The 15,705-nt window shown below is 48.4% G+C and overlaps 1 protein-coding gene across 1 annotated transcript; it reads right to left on the bottom strand.

The window, feature by feature from the left end:
• Positions 1–1,693: 1,693 nt before the first annotated feature.
• Positions 1,694–15,091, bottom strand: Tmem222 (transmembrane protein 222). Its single transcript, XM_051189044.1, has 6 exons — positions 14,743–15,091; positions 7,099–7,183; positions 5,825–5,856; positions 3,710–3,806; positions 3,502–3,632; positions 1,694–2,551 (listed from the first exon to the last, which is right to left on the bottom strand). The coding sequence occupies exons 1-6, from the start codon at positions 14,943–14,945 to the stop codon at positions 2,464–2,466; spliced, it is 636 nt and encodes a 211-aa protein (XP_051045001.1). The 5' UTR covers positions 14,946–15,091; the 3' UTR covers positions 1,694–2,463.
• Between the last annotated feature and the right edge of the window lie 614 nt (positions 15,092–15,705).

Consider the following 15,705-nt stretch of genomic DNA (forward strand, 5'->3'; position numbering starts at 1 on the left):
GAGCCAGAAGAGAGGGTCAGACTCTGGAACTGGAGTTACAGATGGTTGTGAGCCATCATGTGGGTGTTTGGGATCCCATGTCCTCTGCAAGAGCAACAGGTGCTTTTAAGTGCTGAGTCTCCCAGGTGCTGGGGTTAAAGGTGTGCACCACTACCTGGCCTTTAGCCCCCTCAAATATATATTTTTTTAATACATTCTGTGTGCGTACCATGGTGTGCATCTGGAGATCTGAGGACCTTGCAGTAGTTCATTCTCTCCTTCCAACTCCATGGAGCTTGAACTCTTGGCTATGCGTGCTTCCTCTCTGAGCCATGCTGCTGGCTGGCCCTCAAGCTTGCTTGCTTCTAAATGTTTTTGTGTATAGATGTTCTGCCTGTATGTATGTTTGTGCATTTGATGTGTGCCTGGTGCCTGTGGAGACCAGAAGAGGGCAGTCAACCCCTTGGACTGGAGTTACAGATGTGAGGTACCATGTAGGAGCTGGGATCTGGTCCTCTGGAGGAGCAACCAACTTTTACTCTTAACCACAAGGTCATTTTTCCAGCCTCACTTTCTTTTTTGAATTATTATGTCGATGGTCATGAGCTACCATCCTCTGGAAAAACTGTCAGGACTTTTAACCTCTCAGCTACCACTCAGCCTCTGACTTGCTTTTGTCAGTTATTTTCAGTTTCCTTTTCCTTAAGTCAGTTAATAATCACTTAGGTTTTCAGCACTATTGCGTGAACCCTAGATTCTCAGATAATACATGTATAAGGATGGAGGTAGCTCAGTTAAAACATGAATTTACACGTGTGCTTTCCACTAGTGTCCCCGTGGAAGTGGCCAACTACACTGTCAAGTTCCTCCCACCGAAGACCGTGGCAAACAGCACCCTCCTCCAAGGATGCTTCCCTGGCCCTCCTCCCACCTCTCAGCACCCCTGGAAGACATCCAATCCTCCTGGTTTTCAAGCCCAAGTGTCCTTTTTAGGTGGGGCTCCAGTGGCTTTTGGGCTCCCTCTGAATTTGGACAAGTTATGTGGGTGTTCATTTCTTCATCTGCCACATGGACTGTCAGTGCCTGCCTTACAGGGCTGTTGGGAGGTTACATAATCACACTCTAACAAGGGCCAGTACAGACAAGCATTTGAGTGCTGCAGAAGAAACCCAAGGCCGTGCTAGACAAGGGCTGTTGGTTACATGCTATCCTGGAAATAGCCTTTAAGCTGGGCTTTGGCTCAGAAGGGTGTACATAACTGGTATACTGTGAAGAACAAGAACCCTGGCAGCCATACAAACACCAAGGAGCAAGCTAGCCAGTGACATGGCTGTGGGGTAGGCGAGGGGAGTTCACCAATGGCCACCATACACAATGTGGCCAAGGGTTGCCACTGTTCTTGGCTTACTCCAACTGTGCACTCCCAGCCGAGGAAGCAGGTCACTCCCAACTCCAGTCCTACTGCTGAAGTTTTTCCCAATAGGGAAGATGTAAGATTCCTTTCTAGGACACTTGGAACATGGACCGGGAAGAGCTGGGACTTCCACAGCCTGTGCAGTGGCAGAATTTACAAGGAATATTGATTTGCCCCAAAACTCCAGTTGGAAAGACTGGGACGTGTTGTTAGTAACTAGATATCTTTGCCCCAGAACCCCAGGGATATGAGCTTAGAAACTGGGGGTAGGGGTGGAGGAAGAAAATAACAGACACCACCTGAACTTGAAACTTTATTTCCTGCCAGGGAGCCCCTTATAAAGGAGCAGGGGGTGAGGCAGGCTACACAGGGTTCATTGTAGCAACCAGAAGTAGACCCAGCTGACCCATGGTCCCACCAGCTGCTTTGATGGGTTCTCACACTTTATACATAAGGGGTTCTATCACCAGCATGAGGAGTCAATGAGCTGGAAATAAGTGGGGTTTACCTTATCTGATTTACTGGGGACCCAGTCTGCATATAAGGCCATTCACCTTGCTTGCCAGGGCTCAGATGAGGGGCAATGGGGTATACACTATGCTAGCACAACTCTAGCAGACACAGAAGAACTTAGCCAGACCTTCCAGTCCATTCTACGCTAGCACTTGGTTCATAGCATTTCTTGGAACACCACAACCCATTTCAGGACACAACTACCACTCAGAAAGCAGCTTCAAATCCAGCTCTGAACACTGCTTTGCCCAGTGTGTCCATGTCCTCACTGTGTCCTGGGCAAGGCAGAAACAGCCCAGTGGTAGTGGCAGGAAGTGCTCCAAAGGCCTTCCCAGGACAGCAATGGGGATGCCACAAAGGGACGTCACAAGCCCAGGGAGAGAAGACAAGGAGGCTCTAAGTGGCCCCATCTCACACTTGACTTTACATCCATCCTGAGCCCTGACCCTACTTCCAACCCAGGAAGCCAACTGCCTGAGGGGGTAGGGGGCAGGGGTAAAAGAACCAGGACCAGAGTGGGTGGTGGGGCCTCCTTGGGGGCTGGTGAGCTTGGACCATCACCGCAGGTTGAAGATGAGACTGACGGTCAGGATGATACCCAGCAGAAGGACAAAGGGCAGCCAGGTCTTCACAAAGGCTCCAACACTGGCAAGGGAGAGAGCACAGGGACAGTCAAGCGAGCAGATGGACTGATGGCCCAGAATCCCCTCTTTTCCCCACGCCGGCGGGCTTAAGTTCCTAGAAGGCTCCTGGAACTTATTCCTCAGTTTGGTTAGCCAAGGGACAGGGCTAGCCTGATGCCTACTGTAGAAGCCATGGAAGGAAGGAAATGTATGAGTCTCACTGGCACCTACAATCGCTCATGACCAGAAGCTCCCATCTGAGGGTGGGACCCACAGAGAGATGGGAGACGGGTAATGGACTGCTAGGAGTCAGGGCCTGATCCTATGCCCAGTCATGTTCTTTATGGGGGAGTCTCTCAAGCCTTCTAGGGACAAAGAAGTCCCCTGAGAATTTCCCTTTCAGAAGCTCTTAATGATAAGCACAATTAAAAACAGAGCTGGGGAGGTGAATCAGTTCGATTGTGATGGTTCCTACCTCTGGGCTCTGCTGTGGAATCCAGGGAACTCACCCACCCTGAATTCTGTGTGAGCTAAGATGAATGTCAAGTGTCATAGGTCATGAGGTTGTGGCTTAAAAGATCAGCCTGATGGAGCTCAACTGTCCACAACGTCCGCCCCTGACAAAGGACACAGGGTGGGGGGAGGGGATGGGGGGAGAGGGAGACACTCTCCAAGAGATCTGTGTGTTCATCTGACTTCTGTAGACTCATAGCTTCTCTAGAAGCCAGAGCCACTACAGCCTTTTTACCAGGGACGGCTGTAGCCCAGAATCAGCTACCCAGGACCTCGAAGCGAATGAGTGACAGGTCAGCTGGAAACCCATGTGGAGTAAGTAGAATGTAGGTACAGCCACCTTGCTCTCCACCAGGAGATTAGAAACTCCCTGGTGACTGAAGGACTCCAGTGACAGCTTTTCCAGGATCCTTAGTGGCCTGGTTGGGGGGGGGGCTTGCAGATGGGGAAACAGCTCACCTGACGTACTTCCCGTAAGTCAGGCAAAAGAAGCAGAGTGTCACCATGTTCCAGTTTGTGCTATTGTTATATCGCATCAGGTTCAGGGCCAATGCAACGTGTGAGTGGCAGTTGTCACAGCAGAGATTATGCTGGAGATAAGAGCAGCTGGGTCAGATTGGGCTGGGGGAGAGGGAGGGAGTTTCCCCCCCCCCCAGTTCCCACCTACCATCCGGTGCTTGTATTCTTCAGAGGCATCGTGCACAGCTGTGTCCCATGCGTTGGGCCCACTAGCATATACCTGTGCGGGGTCCAATTTCCAGAACCTGAAGGGAAAAGGGAAGTTCTGGGCACCGGCTCAGTCCCTTTGTGGCCTTTCAGCTTCACGTTCTGAGTGGGGTAACCGGGCAGGCCCAGGTCTAGTGTGCTGTGGCTATTCCCTCCCAATTGGAACATTCTCTTCCACAATGGGGAAGGGGAGCCTGAGGCTTGGGAAAGAGAACTCACAGGGCTCAGGAAACTCCTGCAACAGCAGCTTCAAGCCACAGCAACTGGTATGGAGAAGAGTATCCCAGGTGCTAGCTTGACATGCAGGGACATACTGCACGGGCTGTGCCCACAATGTGAACTTTCCCTGAAGTCAACTGCCTTTGGGACACTCACTCCTGTAAGTGACCCCAGTAAATTCAGGCTCATGAAGCTCCATTAGTGTTCAATGTGGGGTGAACACAAGTCTGTTCACATCTGCCCAGGAAGTGAGTCGATTGTGACCAGGCAAGACCACCAATGCCACAGTGGCTCCTGGGAAGACTCAGACTAATCCAGACTGCTGTGTAATCTCAGGGTTTGTCCCCTACTTTTTTTCAATGTTTGTCCCCTACTTTCTTTCTGTTTTGGTTTTTCAAGATAGGGGTTCACTGTGTCGTCCTGGCTGTCCTGGAACTTGCACTGTAAACCGGGTTGGCCTTGAACTCACAGAGATCTGCCTGCCTCTGCTGGGATCTAAAGGCACATGCTACCACTACCACTAATGTGGACTGTTCCCTATTATGTTGAAATCCTAACCCCCCAGGAACCCACTTATGGGTGGGGTCAGTGACCTTAAAAGATAGGCCCAAGAGACCCCTCCACTCCTTTCATCAGATGTGGGGACAAGAAGGCACTGTGGCCCCATAAGGTACTGAGTGTACCAGCATCCTGTCCTTGGCCTTCCTCCTCTCCAATGCTGAGACATTTTTGTTGTTGATGAGCCACCCACTCAATGGCATTTTGTCATGGCAACCTGAATGGATGAAGACAGAGGAACACCTGAGTCTAGGCTGACAGAGGAGGGTTAGGTCAGCACCGGGGGCTGTGGGAACAGTTTGAACAAGGTGGGAAGCATAAACTGTTCAGTGCGTCCCAGAAATAAGTGACCGAGCAATCCTGGAGGTGTCAGGGAATGAAGTGACAGCTGAGACAGGAGATGCAACACCCTGCCCAACTCAGCTGCCAGAGTGGGAAAGAAGCTGGCAGAGCCGAAGCCCCTAACACCAGGCAGGTCGGTCAGATGGCTCCTGGGAGCAGCAGAGGGCCCCCGTGGTAGGGATAGGGATGGGGGATGACGACGACAGAGGGGAGACAGTGACAGATCAGCAGCGGACATGGCAATGAGAAACCACTGTGGCCTGGACTGTGGGGCTTGGAGCAGTCTGTCCTTCAAAATGCCTGAAAAAAAATAGTTCAAAGAACCCTCCAGACCACATCTCCACCTGCCTGAGGAAGCCAGGGCAGGGAGCTCTGCTCCAACCCACCTTATCCAGCAGCTTCCTGTGTGGCTTTGGGCCACAGGATACCTGCTGTAGTTCTGAGGCACTGTCACCAAGCCAAGAGTCACGGGAACCACCCAGCGCTGAAGAATAAAGACAGGCCTGCAGTGAAACCTGCTTTGCTCTCAGAGCCTGAGTGGCTTTCATGCCCTCCAAACAAAGCTGCAGGGGAGCCCCAAGCAGCCTTCTATTCCTTAATGGCCTGCTTGTTCCCCGGGGTGGAAGGACTCCAGGCTACACAGGAAGACAGAGTTGGCTGTGAGAGCCACATTTGATGCTCCATAACTGTAACCTTGCCCGAGTCCCATCCCTTTCTGTACTCCTGTGCCATGGAGTTGAACATGCAATCTCCCAGGTCTGAAGCAAGACCTGGACAGTCTACAAGATGAGGCCTAGACAGGGACTGATACACTAGGTACAGGGCACTGTGTCCTTGTGGGCTCTAACTGTCCTCAGGGTGCTGGCTCCTGCTGCCTCGCACAGGGCCTGGCTGTTGCTCTGAGCAGAAAGAACCTGGCACAAGGCTATTCACTTACTTGGCAGGCTTTCCAAAGGCCATGTTGTCTTCCTGTTGAGAGACAAGAGCAGAAGTCAGTGCAGAATCTACATCCAGTCTAACAGCAACCCTGGGTCAGTGGTTCAAGTGCAGTGACTTAGAAGGGGACAGCAGTGCTGGGGTAGGGCATGGCATCTGTAGTGGCAGAGCCACTGCTCTGTAGAAAGGAGGCGGTGCAAGACCCAGGGCCTTCTCTGGCCCTCCCGATGTCCTCAGGGCAGCCTCTGATCTTTCATCATGGGCCAGAGCTTCCCTTCATACTGGAACATCAGCCCCTTGACCTCTCAATGCAACAGTGATAGCTCACATGGGACCTGGAGTGGGATACCTTCAGAGCAGGAGGGAGGCTGCTGGACCCACAGAACTGTCTCATGAGGGAGAGACTGTGGGGAGTCCTAGACTCTGTATGTAGACACACACACCCCAGAAATATAATTCTATATATCGAGACAAGGTCTCTCAATGTAACCCTCTATGGAGACCACGCTGGCCTTGAACTCACTACCTCTGCCTCCTGAGTACTAGAATATGATACTATGCCTAGCTTTGTTGTTGTTGTTTTTGAAGCAGAGCCCAACTCCATACTCAAAACTAACCTGGAACTTACTATGTAGCCCAGGCTGACCACTGACCTTAAACTCTGGGCAATTCTCCTGCCTCAGTTTTCCCAATGCTGGGATTAGAGAAACATGATGCACTATGCCTAGCTAGTAGAAGTATGAAGTTCACAACAAGAGGCCTTGTCCTGTTAGGATGGTTGTAACAACCATAATTACAAACAGGCTATGCCATCATACCCCTTTGTTCCAGCTTTAGCTACTGGAAAATAGGCAAATGCTATGTGCTCATCTGCAAAGAGCCCACTGGACTAATGCTGGTCCATCCCCAGGAAGCAAATTTGAGAACACAGCTGGTTCAGTCTAAAAGCCCCACCCTGGGAACCATGTCAGCCTCCCCTGACCCCCAACCATGGCTCCCACCTTCTGAAGGTCCAGAGATGTGGTTCCTGGATGGTCTGACTCCACTCTTGCCTCTAACCCCTACCCATGTCTTGGTACCCAGGGATTGGGGAAGAGGGCTGAGCCAGTTATTTAAGATTCCTCTGGCCACACTGCCCTCCTGGCCTGTCCTGGAGGCAAGAGAAGGAAAGGGGTCAAACACTGGTGAGGGGGCAGGAGGCTAGGGCCAGACCTGAGAGTTATCTGTGACTTCCTGGGCCCAGGCCAGCCTTTCTATGTGAGCCTGGAGACTCACCGAAACAAAATAGGGTCCAGCGAAGTCCCGAATGACTCCAGTAGATGTGCAGATGCCCATGTGGCCAATGATGGGGAAAAACCACCTGTGAGAAAACAGACAGGGAAAAGGACAGCTGGGTTAGGGAGGACCAGAGGCTCGGGGAAAGCACCAACGAAGGGCAACGATGACTCGGAGGCACACTGGGATACCCCACATCCCAGCCAGAAGGGCTATCACTGATAGAGGACGCAGAACAGAAAGACTGTGGACTCTGCAGGGGAGATAAAAATGCCTCTCTCTGGGAAACTGTCAGGCCCTGGAAGCTATGCCTCATCAGTCCTGAGGACGTCACAGAAGAAAACAAGCCTTGTGCCCACAAAAACTGTGTATAAAGGCATACATAGTAAGTACCCTGAACCCCAGAACTGTAAAAAACAAAAACCCTCAATGAACTGTGCTCATAAAAGTGTACCTTTTATTGGGGCTGAAAAAATGGCTCAGTAAAGAGCACTGGCTGCTCTTCTAGAGGATCTGAGTTCAATTTCCAAACCCCACTCACAACCATCTGGTCTTTGTGGATACCAGGCACAGATGTGCTGCACAGACATGTATGTAAGCAAAACATTCATGCACATACAATAAAACAGTAAAGTATATCTTTTGTCAAATGTAAATTATCTCAAAGTTAAAATTTTTTTTAAAAAGGTAACAAACCCCAACTAAGCTGGACATGGCTGGTATATGCCTATAATCCTAGCACTTGGGAGGCAGAGGCAGGAGGATCTCTATGAGTTCAAGGCCATCTTGATCTACAGAGGGAGGTCCAGGATAGGCTCCAAAGCATTACAGAGAAACCCTGTCTTGAAAAACAAACAAAAAAAGCTCTTCAAAAATAAAACAAATCACAAACACACAGAAAAATGAATATCTGGCAGAAGAATAAGTAAAACCAGCATAGCCTTGCAATAGTTGTATGTAACAGTGAAAAACACATTTCTGCTACATACAACATAGACTCTCAAGAGTGTAGGCCTGAAAGAAAGCCTGACTCAAGCATATAAAATATAGTACTGTTTAGTGTTCCAGAGAGGACAAAACAAATCTACAGCTATTACCCTGGGATTGGCAATGTGGCTCAGCTGTAAGGGTGCCTGCCACCAAGCCTGATGACTGGAGTTTGACTCCTGGGACTCACATGGTAGAAGGGGAAAACCACTCCATACAGCTGTCCTCTGACCTCTATGTGTGTACTGTGACACACACACTCCTGTACCCACACATTAATAATGAAAAACTTTCAAATGTCATTTTAAATTATGTGCATCTGTCTGCATGTAGGTATAAATGGGTACCCACAAGTATTGTATTCCACTGAAGCTGGCCTTAGAGGGGTTATCAGTCACCTGACACAGAAGCTAGGAGGTACTCTTGGGGGTCTCTGTAACAGTACATGTGCTGAACTCTCTCTCCAGCCCACAAATTGAAGAGGAAGGGAAGAAATGGGAGGGGAAGGGAGGTAGGAAACCTTAAACAACTTAACTGAATTTTATGCTTAAGCTTTGTACACCTTATAATGTGTAGATAACACTTCAATGAAGAAGTTTAAAATGGGGAGTGGTCATGTAGGGCTGGTAAATGGCTCAGTGGGTAAGGAATGAGAGCTGAGAAGGCAGGAGGGAGGCCAGTGTAGAGGCTACTGCTGAAGTTCCAAACCCTAGATGACAGTCTTAACTAGATATTCATAGGTGATGGATTCAAACTGTAAAAGGAAGAGGGCTTTCTTTTTCTCCGAGATTAATTTTTAATTATGTATGTGTGTGGTGCTAAGGGACGTGAGTGCAGGCAGGTGCCCCTGGAGACCAGAAGAGGGCACCTGATCCCCTGGAGCTGGAGTTATCAGAGACACAGGATGTGGCACTGGAAACTGAATTCAGGTTCTCTGCAAGAACAGTACCTAGGTTCAATTCTCAGCACCCACATGGCAGCTCACAACTGTCTGTAACTTTAGTTCTAGGGGACCTGGCACTTTCATACCAATGTACATAAAATAAATTTAAATAAATTATTTTAAAAGACTTTTAAGATCTGGATGTTGGGCTAGAGAGATAGCTCTAGCTTAAAGGCACTGACTGCTCTTCTGGAGATCCTGAGTTCAATTCCCAGCAACCACATGGTGGCTCACAATCATCTATAATGGGATCTGGTACCCTCTTCTGTCATGTAAACATTCACGAAAATAGAACACTCGTATACATAAAACACATAAACCTTAAAAAAAAGATCTGGATGTATCCTCTTCATCCACCTTCACACACAAACAGCCCCAGAGCCCCAGACCTACCATCTGCTTTATTTCCTTCCTCATATCCATGCACTAGAAATGATTTTGGTATTTACTCATCAGCTGCCTGTTTCTCCTCACTAAATACTTGCGCTCCACGAGAACAAAGATTTTGTCTCATCTACCGTTGCAGCTTCCAATGCGTGCCAGGCATGGCACACAGCTCCTAACTCCCCATGTATCTGTCAGTGGAATGCTGACCAAACGATTTATATTTGAGAGTAGCTGGATAGGAGGAATAATTTCAATGTCTACAGCACAGCAAGGTAACTATAATTGACAACTAATTGTAGATTTCAAGAGAGTAGGGGAGAGCATTCTGAACCTTCCCAACACAAAGAAACAAGAGCTGAGGTAATGGATACACCATTTACCCTGATTTGCTTATCATATTCTGTGTGTATGATGTACACGCATGTGCCCTAGCATATGTGTGTATATGGTGTGTGATATATATATAACATATATATATGGTGATATATGTATATTACATATACATATATATGGTGTGTGTGTAGTGTATATATATATGGTGTATGTGTGCGCATAGTGTGCGTGTGTATGGTGTGTGTGCATATGGTATATGTGTGTATGGTGTGTGTGTATAATATATGTGTATGTGTGTGTATGATGTATGTATGTGTGTGGTGTGTGCCCTGGTGTATGTGTGGAGGTCAAAGGACAACCTTGGGTGCTGCTTTACCTTCTGCTCTGTGACAGGATCTCAAAGCTGTGTACTCCAGGCTAGTTGCCCATGAATGTTTAGGGATTCCCCTTCTCTGCCATCTTACTTTAGGAGCTTTGGGATTACGGGTTCCTTCTATGCCTGCCTTTGCATGGGTTCTGGGGATTTGAACTCAGGTCTCATGTTTAAGGTAAGCACTTTGCCCACCCATTTTAAAAATACATATTGGAGCCAGGCAGTGGTGGCTCTAATATATCCTAGCACTCAGGAGGCAGAGGCAGAAGAATCTCTGTTCAAGACCAGCCAGGGCTACAAAGGGAAACCCTGTCTTGAAAAACAAACAAAAATACATATCAGAATGTCACACTGTATCCTATATGTATATAAAATTATTCTAAGTGACAATTAGAAAAAAGGATGAAGTCAGCACTTGGGAGGAAGAGGCAGGTAGATCTCTGTGAGTTCAAGGCCAACCTGGTCTACATAGCAAGTTCCAGGGCAGGCAGGACTATAGAGATCCTGATTCAAAAGCAAAAAAAGGAGTGAAGTTAGGTTCTGATGTGAGGTTTGAGCAGGCTATCCATTCCCTTCATTCCCAGCTTCCTGCAGAGTGACAGCACTTTGCTGAGGGTCCACTGCTTGCAGTCTTAGGTAAAATGCTGCTCACTTGGGGCTCACAGCGTCACTCTGAGGCAGTCAGTAAACACCTGCTGCCTGACTGCAAGAGTATAAGCAACTGAAGACCCATAGAGAACACAGGGTGGAAACCAAGAATGGTGGGAGACAGCTCCTGGTTTCCCAGAACCAATCCCAGGCTCTTCCCTGGACCACATCCCTTTCAAGTGGCAGGGACCTGGCTTTGAGGAGTACTCCATGTCACGACTGTGCCGATGGCAGAGAGAACTGGGAACGAAGGCCAAAGAGACAACACTAGAGCTCTGTGCCCAGCAAAATCCCAGGGAAGTAACTCTCAAAACAGCTAGTCAGTTCCCCAAACACAAGTTCCACAGCTCAGTTCCTGTGGTCTCCTCCGGACTGAGGACAAAAGTGGTCTCAGTAAAGTTTAGTGAATGAGTTAGTTGCTCATCCTGGAGTTTCATGCCTTTCCCCTCATCTACATATGAATGCAACAGTATTTGCTTTCACAGTTGATGTCAGGGCTGGATGACGGGAAACATGAAATTGAAGCAGCAGCTACAGTCAACATCAGGAGAGGTGGACAGGTCTTCCTCTGATCTCCCTCTCACAGATGTGAGAGTCATCACGCCACATATAACCCTGCATTCAGCAATCTCACATAGCTACGTCATGACCTGTCCCTTCGGCTGCACCTGTCCCTTCGGGGGAAGGGCAAGTCCTCTAATGGGAGCCCAGAGTCTTAGGAACACCTGCATGCATTCTGAAGAGACCTGAGATGTAAGCTGCTTCCAGCCCAGACAGAGGGGACTGCATGTCTCCACCTCAAGTTGTCACCATTTCTCTGTAGAGGACCATGCTGCAAATAGTTTTAAAAATAAGGAGCTTATAGGACAGTGGTTAACACATGCCTTTCATCTCAGCAGATCTCAGTGAGTTCAAGGCCAGCCTGGTCTACAGAGGGAGTTCCAGGACAGATGGGGCTGTTACATAGAGAAATCCTGTCTTAAAAAAATCAAACAAAAGAGGAACTGACCTGACCACATGGTTCAGTGTATAAAGGTACCTGTGCCAAATCCTATGACCCGTGTTTTGACTCCTAGGACTCACATGGCAGGAGGAACTAACTCCTGTAAGCTGTCCTCTGACCTCCACAGGTACTCATACACATTATGTATGTATGTATATATGTATGTATGTATGTATGTATGTGTATGTATGTATGTATGTATCTATATTTTGGGGGGGGTGATTTTGAGACAGAGTGTCTGTGTAGCTTTGGAGCCTGACCTGGAACTCACAGAGATCCACCTGCCTCTGCCTCCCCAATGCTGTGATTAAAGGCTCCTGCCACCACCACCTGGCAGAAATAATTTTTTTTAAAAGAAGAAATGAGGAAAAGGCCAACATGGCTAGCATGACGAGTTTTCACACAAACATCTCATCACCTGCATACCCACCCACTTTCACACTGACAGTCTTTTCTGTACAGCCCTACTCCACATCTGGAGTTTTCCCTATGATTACTTGTTTACTCTCTACTCCTGCACCAACTCAAGAGCAAGCAGCACACCTGCTTTCTGTGCCAGTGTATGGCGATAGATACACCATGCATCTAGGCCTTACTACCTACGACTGCAGAGGCACAAGGAGTTGTCATTTAGCAAATGTGTTAGAGTAACACTTAATGAAGTAACAAGCATATATTGTAAGTTGTAAATTGTTTGTTTTTCTTTTTAGTTTTTTTTTTGATCCAGGGGCTCACTCTGGAATCCTAGGTTGGCCTGGACCTTGCTCTGTAACCTAGGATGGCTTCTACCCTAATCACTCAGGACAGAAGGGTAAATCACAGTGCCTGGATTCAGACTTTGATTTTTTTTCTTTTTGGTTTTTTTTTTGGGGGGGGGTTGTTTGTTTGTTTGTTTGTTTGAGACAGGGTTTCTCTGTGTAGCTTTATAGTCCAGACTGGCCTCGAACTCAACCTGCCTCTGCCTCTTGAGTGCTGGGATTAAAGACATGTACCACCACTGACTGGTTGCTTGCTTGATTTTTTTTTTTCTTTTATGGTTTAGTTTTGTTTATATAAACATTCTGCCTGCACGTGTGTATGTGCACCATTGTTTGCCTGGTGTCCATTAGATCCCCTGGCTGAGTACCACCATGTAGGTGCTGGGAACTGAACTCTGATTTGCAAGAGCAATAACCACTGAGCCATTGATTTAGCCCCACACCTGGTTTTGGCTCTGCTTCTGAGTGCTGGGATTATAGGCGTGTGTCACTATGGCCAGTCCCCACCTTATTTTTTGAGACAGCCTCTCACTGGCTTGACAAGACTAGCTGGCCAGCATGCCTCAGAGAGCTTCTTATCTCCACGTCCTCAGCTCTGGAACTACCGGCTGATTATTACACTGTTGCATCTAGTTTTCACATGGGTGACAGGGATCCAAAGTCAGGTTCTTTTGCACAGCAAAGACTTTACTGAGTTCTCTCCCCTTACCCCAGTAGTTTAACATAACACAAAAATTAGGTCATTAGCTGGATGGGAGGGCATATGCTTGTAGTCCCAGAACTTAGACGCCTGACGCAAGGGGATCAGTGCTGTGAGCCTTTATCATGTAATACAGAGGTAGCAATTAATATTCTAGGCATCAACTCCAGAATATTTGTTACTTCAAATGTGGCTGTATATAGAATATATACTGGGTGCTTTGTATTCTCAAATAGGAATTCCTTCTCACTAGGGCATCAGCAATAAGAGCTGCACCCTCTGGATCTCACACTACAGAGCCTTAGCTTTTACTTTTGATATAGCGCTTCAATTAGCACTTGTTTCAAGTTTGAAAGTCACATCCAGGGGAGAGACATTAGGCACCTGCTTTTCTCAAGATCCTACCCACCTTCCTGGCTCTGAGAGAAATGCATGCCCTATTGTCAGAGAGTTGTTAAATGTACCTGTGGATAAAAGAACTAGAAGCCTTGTGGGATAGGAGAGATATCAGGAGAACTTTTAGAAGAAGGAATTTTGGAGACATTTTAGAAAGAACTTTAGAGAATTTATTTATTTATTTTTAATTTTTTTTGTTTGTTTTTTGTTTTGTTTTTTGAGACAGGGTTTCTCTGTGGCTTTGGAGGCTGTTCTGGAACTAGTTCTTTTGGACCAGGCTGGTCTCGAACTCACAGAGATCAGCCTGCCTCTGCCTCCCAAGTGCTGGGATTAAAGGTCTGCGCCGCCACCACCACCTGGCAGAGGCTGGTTTTGATAGAGGAAAAATATGCACCCCCTCAGGTGCGGGGTGCTATGACACAGCTGAATGACAAGCTAGCTACACAGGCAGTAAACTTGACTTCTGAATGTTTTCTTGCTGGGACAGTAAATAGACCAGACTACCTACAAGAAACTCAGCTTCACCACGGAGAATTCCTACTTTAGAAATTCAAAACAAAACAAAAAGGGGGAATGGAAAGAGCTTGCAAACTGTCCAGGCTGTTAAAACTAAAGTAGGAGGGCAGCAAGCTGCTTCTCTCCCACTGGGGGACAGACACCTAGGTACTTGATTCTGTTCTGCAGCTCAGAAGATGTAATGGGGAGGCAAAATGTTGGCATGGACCTCCCAGTGCTGACATTCCATGAACAAATGTGATCTCAACTTGCTTCTAAACTCATTTTTGCTAAAGCAGATGAGCAGTAAGCATTCATTTGCTCAATGAGTGAAAAAAATAAGTAACGGTGAATGAATGGACATACGTCCTCAGACAATGGTTAAAGGACTTTACACCTGCGCGGCTTAAGGGCCTTCTAGTTACCTGGCCTACAATCGCCCACCTCCCCATGACCGGAAGCACGCATCAAGTGGGAACGCGCACCGCACAGGTGGCGGGGTTCTAGGGACTTGGCCTGGCCCAGGGTAAGGGTTGCCCCGTCTGAGAAAAAAGCTAGAACGTCACACCGGAGGCCTCTCGGGCCTTCCCCGTTTTCGCGGTGACACCGGAAGAGACTCACGTGAGCACCGGGATGGGAGTCCACACCACGCAGTAGGGGAAGCGGCTCCGCTCCACGTCCATGGCGACGCCACCGGACCCGTGGTACTGCTTCATGTCCGTCTCGGCCGCCGTCGGCGTTTCTACTTCCGCCATCCGAGGAGGGGGCGGCGGCGGCGGCTGCGACAGGAGCGGAGAACTCCCTTCCGCTTCCGCTTCCGCCATGCTGCGCGCGGTCCGCTCGGACAGGCCCCGCTCGGGAAGGCCTGACTGCGGCGCCGCTCGCCCCTGTATCGTCACTTCCGGGAGGTTAGAGGTCCGCTTGCTTGGTCTTCCCTCCGGGAATTAAAGTCTCGTCCTTTTGTGTCCGCACAGCCTGCAGGCTACTTCCGCGCTCCCCAAGCTGAGCGTCTGCACCGTCCTCAGGCGGCTCTTAGTCTAGCCCTGCAGAGACCCACAGCCAATCGCGGTTCGGTTCGCCCGCACGTGGTGCAGGCGATATTTACTGAGCGCTTCTTAGGTGCCAAGCACTTGACATCTATTGTTACTACTTTCCACAAACTAATTAGACATACAAATTTAGTTGCTTCCCTCCAGTTACAAATCAGAGACTGAGGCTTAACAAGGTGAGGGGCTGCGATTCAAACACTAGTCTTTCGATTTCCTTTGTCCTTTTCTGTGGCGTGAGTTGCGTAAAGGAAGGTCAGACTAAAATCTTGGTGTGTGTATGTGATGGAGACACACTCAGTGCAGTGGACAAGGGAGCAAGGCGATACTGCTGTTTACCTCAGGCCTGGGGAGGGCAGGGATGCAGAGATGCAAAGACAGGATAACTGGAAGGGACACTATGTGCGGGAGAGGGCATCCAGGAGGTCACAGGACTTAGGTAGATAGAACCTCCATTGTTGTTTTGGGAACGATGTTTGTTTTTGTTTCGAAACTGGGTCTTGCTAAGTAGTTCTAGCTGTCTTGGAATTCACCATGT

The sequence above is a fragment of the Phodopus roborovskii genome, unplaced genomic scaffold (assembly GCF_943737965.1).
Source record: "Phodopus roborovskii unplaced genomic scaffold, PHOROB, whole genome shotgun sequence".
In the NCBI taxonomy this organism is placed as follows: domain Eukaryota; kingdom Metazoa; phylum Chordata; class Mammalia; order Rodentia; family Cricetidae; genus Phodopus; species Phodopus roborovskii.

Bases quoted from the DNA above. Each gene is read 5' to 3' on its own strand.
- Tmem222 (XM_051189044.1), bottom strand. From the start codon at position 14,945: ATGGCGGAAGCGGAAGCGGAAGGGAGTTCTCCGCTCCTGTCGCAGCCG. The intron at 3,807-5,824 runs GTAAGTGAATAG...TTTTCCCTTCAG, and splicing joins GCCTTTGGAAAGCCTGCCAA to GTTCTGGAAATTGGACCCCG. The intron at 3,633-3,709 runs GTAGGTGGGAAC...TCTTATCTCCAG, and splicing joins AAGAATACAAGCACCGGATG to CATAATCTCTGCTGTGACAA.